Raw genomic sequence first — 15107 nt, 5'->3', positions numbered from 1 at the left:
TGAAGAGGAGGAAGGAAGCCAGAGATGAAACCTGAACTCTGAACGTTAAGCATACATGAAAGGCGTATTGCCTGAAGGACATGTTGCCCAGTGGGCAAAGGCTGTTACAGGTGCTGCCAGATATCATGGAAGTTGTTGAACTGGTCCCAGTTCAGTATTACCCGGGCTCTCAGAAGCAGCAAGCTAAAATTCTCTTTGAAGAAAATATCCTCAGCTTAAGTCCCCTTATTTTCTACAAATATACATTATCTAAATATATGTAAGCTAACACTTAAGAGTTCATTTAACATTCAGTGAAAAAAGTGAACATGAGTAAGAGTAAACATACAGTAAGTGGTAGGTTTATACCCCATGAACTTGAGGTAATGGGATGGTCATTCAGAATACAAAATAACACTATATAAAAAAAGAGGGTAGCTGGGTACAGTGACTCAACAACTGTAATCCTGTCACTTTGAGAAGCCAAAGGGGGGTGGGGATCACTTGAGGCCAGGAGTTTAAGACGAGCCTGAGCAACACAACAAGACCCTCATCTCTGCAAAAATTTTTAAAAATTAGCTAGGCGTGGTGGCATGTGCCTGTAGTCCTAGCTACATGGGAGACTGAGGTAGAAGGATCACTTGAGCCCAGGCCTTGGAAGTTGCAGTGAGCTATGATGATGCCACTGCACTCTAGCCCAGGCAACAGAGCAGGACCCTGTCTCAAAACAAAGTGGGGAGGTGGGGGGAATCACAAAAATGGGCAAATAAGAGACAAATGACTGGAGAGATTTAAAAAAAAAAGAAAACTAGATAGAATTCTGAGGAAAGAATGAGAAAGCCTACGTATGTCTACTTGGAGTCCCGGAAGAAAAATTAAAAAAAAAAAAAAAAATTGATGCACCTCTCAACAGACTGATTGGAAAAAAATTAAAAAGAGAAGGCACATATTACCTTTATCAGGAATGAAAGAGGTGACATCACTATAGATTCTATACATAAAAATGGATAAGGAAATTTTGTGAATAATCTTTATGGCAGTAAATACATCAACCTAGTTGACAGGAACAAATTTCTGGAAAGATACAAACTACTACAGCTGACTCAAGAATTGAGATAGATAACCTGAATATCTTATTAAAGAAATTGAATTTGTAGTTAAAAATGTTCCTACAGGGAAAACTTTCCAGGCCCCAGTGGTTTTACTGGTGAATTCTACCAAATGTTTAAAGGAGAAATAATAAGAATGCTAGAACAATTCTTCCAGAAAACTGGAGAGAGGCTTCCTACCTCATTTATGAAGTCAGCATTAATCTGATACCAAAACCAGACAAATTTCGAAAAAAAACTATGGACCAACATTCTTCATTAACATAGAGAAAAATTTCTCAACAAAATATTAGAAAATCAAATCCAACAATATATAAAAAGGATAATATAACAAAGTAGAATTTATTCCAGGAATGTAAAGTTGGTTTAATATTTTTAAATTGACCAGCCTGGGCAACATAGTGGGACTTCATCTCTACAAAAAAAATTTTTTCTAAATTAGCTAGACGTGGTGGCACATGCCTGTAGTCCTAGCTACTCCAGAGTCTGAGGCAGGAGGATCACTTCAGCCCCAGGAGTTCAAGGGTGCGTTGAGCTATGATCACACCACTGCACTCCAGCATGAAAGGAAAAGTAAGACTCTGTCTTAAAAAAAAAAAAAAAAAAACTAAAAAAATTTTCAAATTTAAAAATTTATATGTGCTATAGGGCATATGGTAGAATAGGAAGATCCAGGAATCAGTCCCTCCACTAAAACATCTGTTGAACTGGCAAGATCTTTTAGAATCAATTATTTTGGAATTGTGGAGTCTAGTCAAACATATGCACTGTCAACACCTAGGGGAGTGCTTGAAGAATAGAGTCTGGTAAAATGTCAGTAAATTTTGGCAATTATTATAGAACCCTACCAGCCCCCAGCCCTATGGCAGAACACTGTTTCTGGTGTAGCTTTCTCATGCCATAGTGAGCCATAAGGACCTTGTCCTCCAAGAATTGGAGTTGTATCTTTTGATCTGCCTGGAAGTTGACTGAGAATCCAGTGCAGGGGCTGGCTGTTTCAACCCCTTCAGGCAAAAATGGCTTCGCCAGCTAAACATTCAGAGAAATAGATATCTCTCTCTCTCTCCTTCCCTCTGCTCCTCCCCCTTCTCCCTCTACCCCCTTGTCCCTGCTTCCTCACACCTTTCCTTTTTCTTTGTCCCCCTCTTCTTTCTCTTCCCCTCCCTCTCCCAGTATCTCTCTCTCTGTCTCTCTTATTGAACCCAAGCATTCAATGAAATCTCAGTCAGTTCACTGGCTAACCACGGAAATATTAAATAATAGAACATAGACTTCAGAGATTACATATGACAAGGATTGTAGTTCTTGAAATATAGTTTGGAAAAGACACTAAACAAACAAATGACTGCACCTTTTAATAAGCAACATCAGCAATCCCTAGGGCAAGGAGAGAATGTGATGTCCCAGAATTATCACATTACAAAAACATCCAGTTCTCAGCAGAAAATTATAAAGCATACAAAGAAACAGAAAAGTATGGCTCATTTACAGGAAAAAAAGGGAAACTAACAGAAAACATCCCTGAGCAAGCCCAAACATTGGACACACTAGACCAAAGATTTTATGTCCTAAATATGCTCAGATTGCTCAAGGAAACCATGGAAAAAAACTAAAGGAAATCAGGAGAATGATGTATGAACAAATAGGAAATACCCATAAAGAAAATAAGAATTATAAAAAGGAACAAAATAGAAAATCTGGAGCTAGTTATAATAGGTGAAATAAAAAACTAGAGGGGTTTGATAACAGATTTGATCAGCAGAAGTAAGTGTAGGGCAGTTGGAATTGCTCAGTTTGAGGAGCATAAAGAAAAAAGGATCAAGGCCAGGTGTTTGGCTCACATCAATAATCCTAGTATTTTCAAAGGCTGAGGCCAGACCGCTTGAGGTCAGGAGTTAAAGACCAGCCTGAGCAAGAACAAGACCCCATCTCTGAAAAAAAAAAAAAAAAAAATAGAAAAATTAGCCAGGCATGGTGGGACATGCCTATATTCCCAGCTACTGAGGAAGCTGGGGCAGAAGGATCGCTTGAGCCCAGGAGTTTGAGGTTGCAGTGAGCCATGATGACATCACTACACTCTAGCCAGGGCAACCAAGTTAGACCCTGTCTCAAGAAAAAAGAAAAAGAAAAGAAAAGAAACAGAACCTATGGGATACCATCAAGCATACCAATGTGCACATTATGAAATCTCAGAGAGAAAATGGGGCATAAAAAATGTTTGAAGAAATAATGGCTGAAAACTTCCCAAATTTGATGAAAGACATGAATCTGGGGATCTCAACAAACTCCAAGAAGAATAAACTCAAAGAGATCCACACTGAGGCACATGCAATGAAATTGTCAAAAGACAAAGAAAAAATCCTGAAAGCAGCAAGAGAAAAGTGACACCTCACAAGGGAGTCTCAATAATATTTACAGCCCCTTCTCCTCAGAAACCATGAAGGTAACAAGGCAATGGGATGCTATATTTAAAGTGCTGAAAGAAAGTAACTGTCAAACGATAATTCTGTAGCTGGCTAAATTTCTTTCAGAAAGGAAGGAGAAATTAAGATATTCCCATATTTTAGAAAAGCTAAGTGAGTTTGTTGCCAGTAGTAGCCCTACCCTACAAAAAATACTAAAGGGAATCCTTCAGGCTGAGTTGAAAGGACACTAGACAGTAGCTTGAAGCAATATAAACAAATAAGTATCTCTGGTAAAGGTAAGTACATGGGTACATATAAAAGCTAGCGGTATTACGGTTTTTGTTTGTATCTTTTCTTTTTGTTTCCTGTATGATTTAAAAGACAAATTCATAAAATAATTACAAATCCATAATAGGCTGAATAATGTATAAAGGTATTATTTATGATAGTAACTGTATAAAGGTGGTTCCTCACATAATTACTGTGACTTTGCAATTCCACTTCTAGGTCTATATCCAAGAGAAATGAAAACTGGCACCCTGGTTTGAAGTCAAATAAATCTGGATTCAGATTTCAGTTTTCTGCTACTTAATATGTGACTTTAAGCAAATAACTTCTCTAAGCTTCAGATTCCTCACCTATAAAATGCTAATGATACCTACCGTGTAGAATTTTTGTTGGGGTTAAATGAGATAATGTTTAGTAAGTACTGAGCTCAGAGAGGTACTCCATAAATAAAGATGTTGTTATTAATAAAAATGTTGAAAGGGCAGTTGGAAAAATTAAGTTCCAAAACACTTGGCCTTCTATATCCTGACTTGCAGCTTTCTTCTAAAATATTTGTTTTCATGTCCTTTTTCTGTGAACACTGGAGCATTCTGCCACAGGTAGTAGTGAACTTGTCCATAAATTCAAAGCCCAACCTTCTGGGTACCAAGATCAGATAACTTGTACAGAAATACAGGGGTTCTCGGAAACAAATATTTCTCTCCACTGATCATTATAAACTTTACAACTCATCACTGACTCCTTTGGCAGTGGTAGAGGCTTTCATTTTCAAATTTTTATGTCATATTTTATTTTATTAATGAATAGCAGTGTTACAGCTCTTTTAGAATTTGTCTAGCAGGTTTTCCAGTCCTCACCGGAAGACCTTCCCCCCACCCCCAAAAAATAAAATGAGTAGCACACCTCATTTTGTTATTATTGTTAATTGCTTTCAGACCTAAATTATTTTTGTAGGTTTAGGATAGGTTAAACAAGTATTCTATATAGGTATTCTAACACTTCGGGATATTAGAATTAATTTGGGAAATGTTTCAAGGTTATGAAAAATTGATTGCTTGTTCTTAAAAGAGCTTATGGCCATCATGTGCTTTTTTGTGTATATTGGAGCATCAAGGATATATAATTTACCAACACTGAATCAGAAAAATTGTTTGCAGTATTAAACCATGTTTCTAAAACCTTATGGGGAAATATTTAGAGATGCTGCATAAGTGGTAGAAACTAAACAATCAGGACAATCAGAGGAAAAACACAGAATTCAAGATAGTGTTTTTACTTTGTAGATTGGGGTAGGGTATAGGATTATACCAGAGTCTTTGAAAAAAACCTTATATGAATAATCTTTAATATTATGGTCTTTATGGTGTTTGTAGGGTGAACTACATAAAGCAAGGCATAAATTACCAATAGTTTGATTATAGATTTTTTAAACTACCTAAATTTTAAGAATTATAGCATCATTTCTTACACTTGCATTCAGAATGGTCAGGAGGTATTTGATGGACTTAACAAAGGCAAAACTACAGAGTTTTGACAGTTGCTGTGTTGATACTAATATTAAACCATATATTACAGAAAGGTAGTTAAGTTGTACCTTGTCTAGGGCTCCTACCCCACCGAAAAGAGTTTTGTTAGTGCTAAGAGCAAGATTGAAGCTCAGAATGATTTGGAGGTAGTGTAAACAGAGAGATAATCATAGGAGGTTGGTTGGTTGGTTGGTTGGTTTGTTTTGCAAGATATACAGTTTGAGGAGTTGGAAAAATATTTAGAAGGATAGGCTGGGTGTGGTGGCTCAAGCCTGTAATCCCAGCAACCCTGGAGGCTGAGGCAGGAGGATCACTAGAGGCCAGGAGTTCAAGACTAGCCTGGGCAACCTAGCAAGGCCTTGTCTCTACTCAAAAAAAAAAAATTAGCTAGGTGTGCTGGTGCATGCCTGTAGTCCCAGCTACTTGGGAGGCTAAGGCAGGAGAATGGCTTGAGGCCAGGAGTTTGAAGCTACAGTGAGCTATGTTCACACCTTTGCACTCTAGCCTGGGCAACAGAGCGAGACCCTGTCTCAACCAAAAAAAAGAATGAAAACAAACAACTAAAAATATTCAGAAGGATGATAGAGTGACAGCCTTTCAAAACTATAAACGTAAAATAGCTTCTGCTAATCACTTTGATTCCATATAAAATAGAAAATATAACCCATGACTTTATTTTCCTTCAGGGAAAAATAATACTGAATAATACTAACATGTTTCACATTTTATGTTTCAGAAGTTGGACTTCATTGAGTCTGACAGTTCCTGTTCCTCCGAAGCACTTTCAAAGAAAGAACTCTCTGCTGAAGAGCTATATAAGCAACTCGAGAAACTCATTATTGAGGACAAAGCGAATGATGAACAGATCTTTGACTGGGTAGAGGTATAAAGACTATCTCACCTTCCCTGCTATCTATCTCTACAAAAAAGAGTCTTGTGGCAGCCTCTTTAATTCACATACCTGTCCTTGCACTTTGTGAGTTTTTAACCTTAGCAAAGTTAGTTTTTAAATGCATTTTTCTTGTCATCCTAAGAAAAGAGTTACAATTTTCTCAGTACCTGAAGGGTTTGTTTGAGGCAATGCTTGAGATTCACCTCTAATTCTTGTTAAAATTAAGATTAAAAAGCATTGTTGGCATCTGTAAGAACACTTGCACACTACTGAGAAAATAGTATTTAAAATGCAGTTGTGTTGTAGTTCTTTTAAATTTATCGTCTTGGATAGATCATCTTAATATAGATTATTTATTGAGGAATAAAGATATGTGTTTAAGTGGTAGCACTTCCAAATGTGCGTAGTATATAACACTGTGGAATTGAATGAGCAGAAGATAGGCAGTGGTAAGCTCCCTGAAAACTAAATACTGCTACTTAGAACATTTTCACACAGAACTGGCAGTAGTCGAGCTATTTTTCAGTGAATCAGATGTTGAACTTTTGTAAGAATATGCGAAAATATAACTCCAACTCCATCTGCCCTTAGTGCCATGTCAGCCCTGGTTTGGGGAAAATAATTTCTCTGATATGCAAAGGTATCTTTAACTATTCCATTTCTTTTTTTTCTTCAGGCTAATCTAGATGAAAGCCAGATGAGTTCACCTACATTCCTTAGAGCTTTAATGACAGCTGTTTGTAAAGCAGCTATTATAGGTAAGTGACATTTCGGAAGGCAGCTGTTAACATCTGAAATCCCCATTATGTCAACTACTGATTATATGGTCTGAATTTATATTGTCTTCAAAACTTGCCCTGTATGGCTCAGTTTTCTGTGTAAATGGGTGCCATTTCTGCCTGTGGTGCCTAGCTGTCTCAAGCATGGGGACAAATAGGTGCTCTGCCTGCAAAGAACCAGATCTGAGCAGCTGCTGCATGCCTTGTGTTCTTCTATTTGACAGAACGTTATTGCATGCTCCTTGGTTGTTTTTTAATATGTTGCATGTAGCTTTTCTTTACCTTTTCACCTCCAACATTCATGGCCTTCTCCTTCTTCCATTCCTGAGTTATAATGAATGAGTTGATATTCTTAAACTAGTATCGGTGGAGGGCCAGTCTCATCAAAAAAGTCATTTTATGTAAATAAAAATATGAAGGAAAAGAATACCAACAGTTTTCTCTTTCACTTTGTTGACTTTATTTTATATGATAAGATAATTTTATTGAATGTTTATGAAGTACATGGGTGGATAGGAATAGGATTAGTAGAACGACCCTAAATATCCCAAGCAGCATACAGTATTTAACAGTACTTAATGAGAACATCTACTTACCCTCTGTTAGAAATCCACATTTCTCTTATTGACATGAGGGGAAAAAAAAATCCATCAGCTCAAAAGTTGTTGCAGAATTTCAGGTCTGTCTTTATCATTTTAGAAGATAGCTTCCTGCCACTTAATTTAGCTTCAGAATTGTAATTTAAGATTTTCAATGAATTTTTTTTTCAATGTTAGTTCCTTAATGAGGTAAATAACAAGCTAAGTAAAAAGTTCTCATACAATTTAAAAATCATTTCCAGTGTCCGTAGAACCATAAGACTTTGATGTTCTAAAATCCAAGTTGAGTGTTCGCTTCGGCAGCACATATACTGAGGATTGAAACTATACAGAGAAGATGAGTGTGGCCCCTGTGCAGGGATGACAGGCAAATTTGTGAAGAATTCTGAATTTTAAATAAATACATAAATAATAAAATGAAAGCTGAAAAGTACTAAAGCTGCTTTTAAAAACAAAATGTGTCCCAGTGATGTCGCAGTGATAATTTAGAATATAAAACCTTTTGCTTCTTGGCACTGAGGATACTGTCAGCCCCTTTTTATCATACCTTTCCTTCAGAAGGCCAAGATTAATGTTATTTGCCACTGTGACAATTAGTCCTAATCCTCCTAGTAAAAATAAAATGGTTCTAATTCTTTTACCTTCCAGAAAAGATTTGTATTAACTATCACTTTAATTTCCTTTATAATGTTGCTTTTTTAAGTACTCGAATTCTTGCTTTATTTTTCAATTTATATTATTTTTGAATGACCAATCATAATTGTATGCATTTAGGAGACACAATGTGATGTTTTGATATATGTATACAATGTGGAAGGAATAAATCAAGCTAATTAACGTAGCCATCACCTCACCCATTTTTTATGGTGTGACATTTCATTAATGTTGTTCTTGTAGCTTGTCATAAAACCACTGTCACTGTTTCATTATAATTAAAAGTAAATAATTGGGTGTACTATTGAGGGAAACCAGCACTCAGAATGCATCCTCTCTGCATGATTTTATTTTTTCTGAGAATAAAATGTGCCATTAAAAATTTGTGAGAATGTGCCATTAAAAATTTCGGAGCATTTTGGATTTCAAAATCTTTGCCTTGGGCCTCCCATGCCACCTCTTCCCTTGCATAGTCAAATGGGTCTTACGCACTCAAAAAATTGAAAATGGTTCTGTGTGTTAACTCTTTAAATGTAATGCCTGATTTTTCTCTTGCCTCTAGCTGACTGTTCTACCTTCAGAGTGGACACTGCTGTTATCAAGCAGAGAGTGCCGATCTTACTCAAGTACCTAGACTCAGATACAGAGAAGGAACTGCAAGCACTTTATGCACTACAAGCATCAATAGTAAAACTGGATCAACCTGCCAGTAAGTTTATCTCATGTAACCGTTAACCTAACCAGTGGGTGAGATTTATCTAGCCAAGACTTCAGAGATGGTTTGGGCTTTGAAGATTGGACAATAGAAGAATCACTAGTAACAAAAACTCAGATAACCAACAATTTTAATAAATCTGAATTTGTTAGCCAGCCATGGTGAGGCATGGCTGTAGTGCCAGCTACTTAGGAGGCTGAAGCAGGAGGATCACTTGAGCCCAAGAGTTGGAGGTTGCAGCAAGATATGATCATGCCACTGCCCTCATGCCCAGGCTGTAAAGCAAGACCATGTCTCAAAAAAAAAAAAACCCTGAATTTGGTATATAGTTGTATGAAAAAATGACAATAAGAAAACTGGTTTATATTAGAAATTTAATTCTCAATCTAGGACAGGCCTAATAAAACTTTCTGCAATGACAGAAATATATCTATACTGTCCAGTATGGTAACTGTGTAGCAAGTTGTGCACTTAAATGTGGCTACTGTGACTGAGGAACTGAATTTTTTCATTTTATTTTATTTAAATTTAAGTAGCCATATTGTACTGTGCAGGTCTAGGGCATGAAAATGGTTAAGTGGTCTTGAGGTTGATACTCTTCAAGATCTTTAGACACCTATCAAGGACCATCGTGTGTTTATTTACTAAGGTAATTTAGAATAGTTTTTAGGCCGGGCGTGGTGGCTCATGCCTGTAATCCTAGCACTCTGGGAGGCCGAGGTGGGAGGATCGCTCTAGATCAGGAGTTCAAGACCAGCCTAAGCAAGAGCGAGACCCTGTCTCTACCAAAAAAATTTAAAGAAATTAACCGGACAACTAAAAATACATAGAAAAAATTAGCCAGGCATGGTGGCGCATGCCTGTAGTCCCAGCTACTCGGGAGGCTGAGGCAGGAGGATCGCTTGAGCCCAGGAGTTTGAGGTTGCTGTGAGCTAGGCTGAAGCCACAGCACTCTAGCCCAGGCAACAGAGCAAGACTCTGTCTCAAAAAAATAAAAATAAAAATAAAAAATAAATGAAATAAAAAATAAATTAAAAAAAATAATAAAAATAAAAATAAATAGAATAGTTTTTAGTTAAGGGTTATGATTAATTCTTTGCTAACCATACAAATAAGGTAACCTGTACACTGAAGTCTTAGTGATACTTATTAATTAATGAATTCTCTTATATTTTGAAAATTCAGTTGAAATTTGTGAAAGTGGATAGTACATGGCTATTTTAGAGATAGCACTAAAAGTAGTTCTTTGATATTTACTTTAGGTTTTGGCTTTTGCAAACTTTTCCTTCTTTCCTATTGCTAGTGAATCCCTCTGGGAAATAAAGGAAAAGATTGTGGCCAGACAAGGTGGCTCACGCCTGTAATCCTAGCACTCTGGCATTGAGGCGGGAGGATTGCTTGAGCTCAGGAGTTCGAGACCAGCCTGAGCAAGAGTGAGGCCCCTTCTCTACTAAAAATAGTAAAAATTAGCTGGGCATGGTGGCGCTTGCCTGTAGTCCCAGCTACTCAGGAGGCTGAGGCAGGAGCATCTCTTGTGCTCAAAAGTTTGAGGTTGCTGTGAGCTAGGCTGATGTCATGGCATTCTAGCCCAGGCAACAGAGCAAGACTCTATCTCCAAAAAAACAATAAAAAGATTGAAACAGATTTTCCTCAGAGTGTAACCGAAGAGACATCTAAGTCTAAATCAGAGAATTTTATCTGATTCTATTTTCTTCCTCTCAAGATCTTTGAAAGGTCATTTAACATTATGGCTTCCTTTTTCTATTGGTATAGGAAGAGGACACATAACTTTTTAAATTAGCTGGTTAAGTGGTCGGATGAAATGCTGTGTGCTCAGCCAGTCAGATTAAAGTGTCTCCCATAATTATCAGCTTTGGTAATTACTGGAGAAATAATTCATTTCTAGATTTACCACCAGCAGAATCCTGGCCACTTGCTTCCATTTCCCCATAGACCAACTGGGGTTTAGAGAATGAAAAGTGATTTCAATATTAGCTTGATTAATATAATTACAAAGAGAAATCTAAAGAAAAGTTGTTGTATGACTCATTCTAAACTTAGTATTTATTAGCATTTATTGTTTATTCTATTACCTTCCTCCCTTAATATGAATGAGCAGAGAGCTGACTAAAAAGGAATTTAAGAGCCTATATGAAGGCCGGGCGCGGTGGCTCACGCCTGTAATCCTAGCACTCTGGGAGGCCGAGGCGGGTGGATTGCTCAAGGTCAGGAGTTCGAGACCAGCCTGAGCGAGACCCCGTCTCTACTAAAAATAGAAAGACATTATATGGACACCTAAAAATCTATATAGAAAAAATTAGCCGGGCATAGTGGCGCATGCCTGTAGTCCCAGCTACTCGGGAGGCTGAGGCAGTAGGATCGCTTAAGCCCAGGAGTTTGAGGTTGCTGTGAGCTAAGCTGACGCCACGGCACTCACTCTAGCCTGGGCAACAAAGTGAGACTCTGTCTCAACAAAAAAAAAAAAAAAAAAAAAAAAAAGAGCCTATATGAAGGAATTATTTATTTATATAAGATATATTTATATATAAATAAAACCATCTATTGAGACTTAATAGCTCTACAAATTTTCTCTTTTTTGAAGAATATAAGCAAGGTTTCCACTGTGAGAGTAAAGCAGAGAATTAATACTACTGAGACAACTTGGACATTTAAAACAATAAATAACAACTGCAGTTTCACTGGATAAAATGCAAATGAGATAGCTTTGCCCATGTTTTCCATGTGAATGATTACTCTTTTCATTTTTAAAATACAACATTAGAGGGGAGGAAAAGCATATCCTGCCTTTACTCAAGAAATTTGTAAAAATAATACTGTAAACTTTCAAGCAATACAGAAATATATAAAGAAGAAAGTAAAACATTGCTCTATTTAATTTTTGAAGTGTTTAGGTTGAGAACTACATAATGTGAAACAGCTTCACCAGTATAAGAAAATAGTTCAAATTTAACAAAATAATAGGAGTAAGAAATAACTTAGACTGCTTAAATCTTCTTTTCCTCTTCTTTAAACAGTTGTACTACTATCAAGAGCAAGTATGATAAATTGTCATTATTGCTTTTCTCTGGGAGAATGAATGTGTGTTCATTCATTACTTACTTACTTAGAAATACATGTTTTTCCTCACAACCACAGTGCCCTAAAACTTAAGATCTGTTTTCACCCCTTTGCAGATTTGCTACGGATGTTTTTTGATTGCCTATATGATGAGGAGGTGATCTCCGAGGATGCTTTCTACAAGTGGGAGAGCAGCAAGGACCCTGCGGAGCAGAATGGGAAGGGCGTGGCCCTGAAATCTGTCACAGCATTCTTCACGTGGCTGCGGGAAGCAGAAGAGGAGTCTGAAGATAACTAAAACTTCAAATACACAAAACAAAACAAAAGAAAAACAATATAAGTATTTTTTTAAAAAGTTTCACGTCTTCGCCAATCACAGTGCAGCAAGGCCAATTCTCGCAGAAACCCCCACGTGTGCACGAGTGGGAGAGGGGAAAGAGAAAAAAAGGTGATCATGGAGGAAAAAGGTACTGGAAAAAAGTAAACTTCAAACCTGAGGGCGGGAGCACTAAAACCAAAATACATATATTATTTATAGAAAATATTTTCTGTTTTAATCTTTTCTTTTTAAACAAGGACTCATACTTTAAAAAAAACATGTTTAGCAAAAAAAAAGTTGAGAACTTTTAATTTATTTTAAGGACTGCAAATGCCAGTGTAATTTTTTAATTTGCAGTTTCTGTAAACAACTTGTATAATAGAAAAGCAGAGAAATAAATTTCCCTCCCCTTCAGATGCACCTCACGTTTGTTTTAAGGCATAGTAGTTAGTCCAGATTTGAGAAGGTTTGGGGTGAACAAGGTAAGAAAGATATATATATTTTTTTTTTGGCATCGAATCTTTCTGCCTGCCTCTCAGCTTGCTTCAGAAAATTAAAAAAATCACAATAGTAATCAAAACATACATAACCTTGGAACAGAAGGAAATGCTGTGGACCAGAGAACTCCAAGAATTGTTAAAAAAAAAAAAGTGCTACCCTGGGAAAAGTACTCTTAATACTTTTGAAATCTTTAGAGCAACTTTAAGGCTTGTAAATACATAGAACAAATATTTAAAAAAAAAACAAAAAGAAAAAGAAATTGACTCAATACTATTTCTTTTCACATTCAAAATATAAAGAACAAAATAAAGACAAACATTGCAAGTTTAAAAGAAAGTAAAGTGACTTCTCCTTTTGACAGCTGCTATATGTGTGCCCATTCCTGGGAGGCTATCTGGCTATTTGTTGTCTAATCCAAATCACTTCTGAGGAGCGCACGCGTGTGTGTGTGTGTGTGCATGTGCGTGCGCGCGCGTGTGTGTGTGTGTGTGTGTGTGTGTGCGAGCATGCACATATGTGTGTCTGTGTCTCTACTGCCGGAAGAGGCAAGCTACTTTGTAGGTAAGGAGGGCACTGTGCTTGGGTGGGAATGTCCCTCTGGGAGTGGAGAAGAAACTTGTTTCCAACACAAACTATAAATGCATTCAGGTGAAAGCAAACCCAAGGGGCAGTTTTTTAAATAACTTAGTGTTCCACGTATGTATCAGGACTCAGGGCACTAATATGCTTTGAGACTACCACTGCCACTGGTTTTAAAATCTTCCATCAATTGCCCACAATGCTTAAGAAACTCAAAGATGTCTTCTAAAGAATGAACAAAAGCAGAGCTATATTATGCTTTTTTAAAAGTAGGGGTGGGATTTAAAACCAAACCAATGCCATGTGTGAAAATCACATTGTTCCCCAACTCCAGCTTCATTCAAGACATTGTGGTGAGTATACAGCCAACTGTGGGCCTCTGTCGGTCCTTTGTTTCTCCTATAGGTACTGGAGTGCTGGGCTTTTTATTTTTTATTTTTCTCTTTGATGAAGTTGCAGTCTCTACAGATGGGTTTCCATTTCAGTTGTTTGTGGGCTATCAGAATGTATTTATGAAGAAACCCAGGCTGCTCCCAAATAAACAGTCTTTGTGTTTTGTATCTGGATAACCAAAGATTTCTGCTGGCTTCCATCTCTGGAGAAATATCCACTGTAAAAGACTTGGCAAGAACAAAATTTTCCATAGCAATAAAGTTTTTCTCAAATGTAGTTGAACACAATATGGGATCCCACTACATGAGCTCACAGATTCCATTCTCAGTGGTAGGAAGCTATTCTTGAAGAATGAAGTCCTGAAAGTCTTTTGACAGGCATGTGACAGCATCTGTCATAAAAGATGGGTCCTAAAAAGCTGTTTTGGGGTCTGGCTGCAGGCTTTGCCTGCGAACCCTCAGTCGGAAGATGCAGCCTGGTTCTGTGACAAACTGAGTTTTAACAGCCCCCAGAACCAAAGTGCAGAGGATGCGGATCCAGGAATCTCTGAGTGATAGAGGTTTTTAGAAGGTGTTGGCAGCATTCACGAGGGTGAGGGATGGGGAGTTTGGGGAAGGCCAGGTGATGACCGCCTCTTTGGAATCAGTGACTGTTTTTTGCAGGGATCTAACCAGAAAGAGTTTCAGATAGTAGAGATGACCTGCTCATCAATATTTTAGATAGGGACAAGCATAAGGAACAGAAGAGAGAGAGAGAAGTATTAAAAAAAAATACTAGGGTTAAAAAAAATCTTAAGATACAAACATCTGTAGTATGATAATAGAAATACTGTTTGAAATCTCACCTATAACATGAAGTTTGATGAAGAGACTTCAAAATAACCTTTGGGTATCTTGTTGCTGTATACATGGAATGTTCAATAAGATTAGAAGGGTTGCAAAATATGAGCAAAGTGAGATAATTGATCCTACTAATATCAACTGCAAAACACTGTCATGATTATTATCCTCTTCACAGTCTTCTTACTGGAAAGCAGGGTTGGGTGATTTTTGTTTTAAAGTAATAAGCAACATTGCCAGCGTTGGTGTGTATGCATTCCTTCATGCTGTAGCAAAAGCTCTTGCACGCATTTCAAATTTGAGAGCAGGTCCAGTGCCTCTTTTGGTTCATTAATTAAGGTGGTCATGCCTGTATTCTAACTTAGGACTATTCAGTAATTTAAATGAACATTTTGTCTTGTCTAGTAAAGGAACATGATGTCAATTTTCAAAATGAACTCATATTCTTCCAG

The 15107-nt window shown here is 37.2% G+C and overlaps 1 protein-coding gene and 2 non-coding genes across 18 annotated transcripts in view; all 3 read left to right on the top strand.

Moving 5' to 3' along the window:
* Nucleotides 1–13325, top strand: part of EIF4G3 (eukaryotic translation initiation factor 4 gamma 3) — a 315623-nt gene extending 302298 nt beyond the window's left edge. For 11 of the 16 annotated variants that reach the window (XM_069479456.1, XM_069479454.1, XM_069479448.1 and 8 more), the window contains 4 exons: nt 6044–6190; nt 6876–6957; nt 8794–8940; nt 12141–13176. In XM_069479456.1, the coding sequence (XP_069335557.1) occupies nt 6044–6190; nt 6876–6957; nt 8794–8940; nt 12141–12322 (558 nt within the window). In that variant the 3' untranslated portion in view covers nt 12323–13176. Of the gene's footprint in view, nt 1–6043; nt 6191–6875; nt 6958–8793; nt 8941–12140 lie in introns of all 16 variants that reach the window. The other 5 variants (XM_069479450.1, XM_069479452.1, XM_069479460.1 and 2 more) reach the window with 3 other exon arrangements.
* On the top strand, nt 4589–4650 carry LOC138391122 (U7 small nuclear RNA). Its single transcript, XR_011234743.1, has one exon. It is a non-coding gene; the product is annotated as a U7 small nuclear RNA (small nuclear RNA).
* Nucleotides 7865–7972, top strand: LOC138391086 (U6 spliceosomal RNA). The gene has a single exon (XR_011234723.1). It is a non-coding gene; the product is annotated as a U6 spliceosomal RNA (small nuclear RNA).
* Nucleotides 13326–15107: the final 1782 nt, after the last annotated feature.

Source organism: Eulemur rufifrons, chromosome 8, assembly GCF_041146395.1.
Source record: "Eulemur rufifrons isolate Redbay chromosome 8, OSU_ERuf_1, whole genome shotgun sequence".
Classification (NCBI taxonomy): Eukaryota; Metazoa; Chordata; class Mammalia; order Primates; family Lemuridae; genus Eulemur; species Eulemur rufifrons.
The sequence above is the reverse complement of the archived record's forward strand: the minus strand, read 5'-3'. Positions and strand labels throughout refer to the sequence as shown.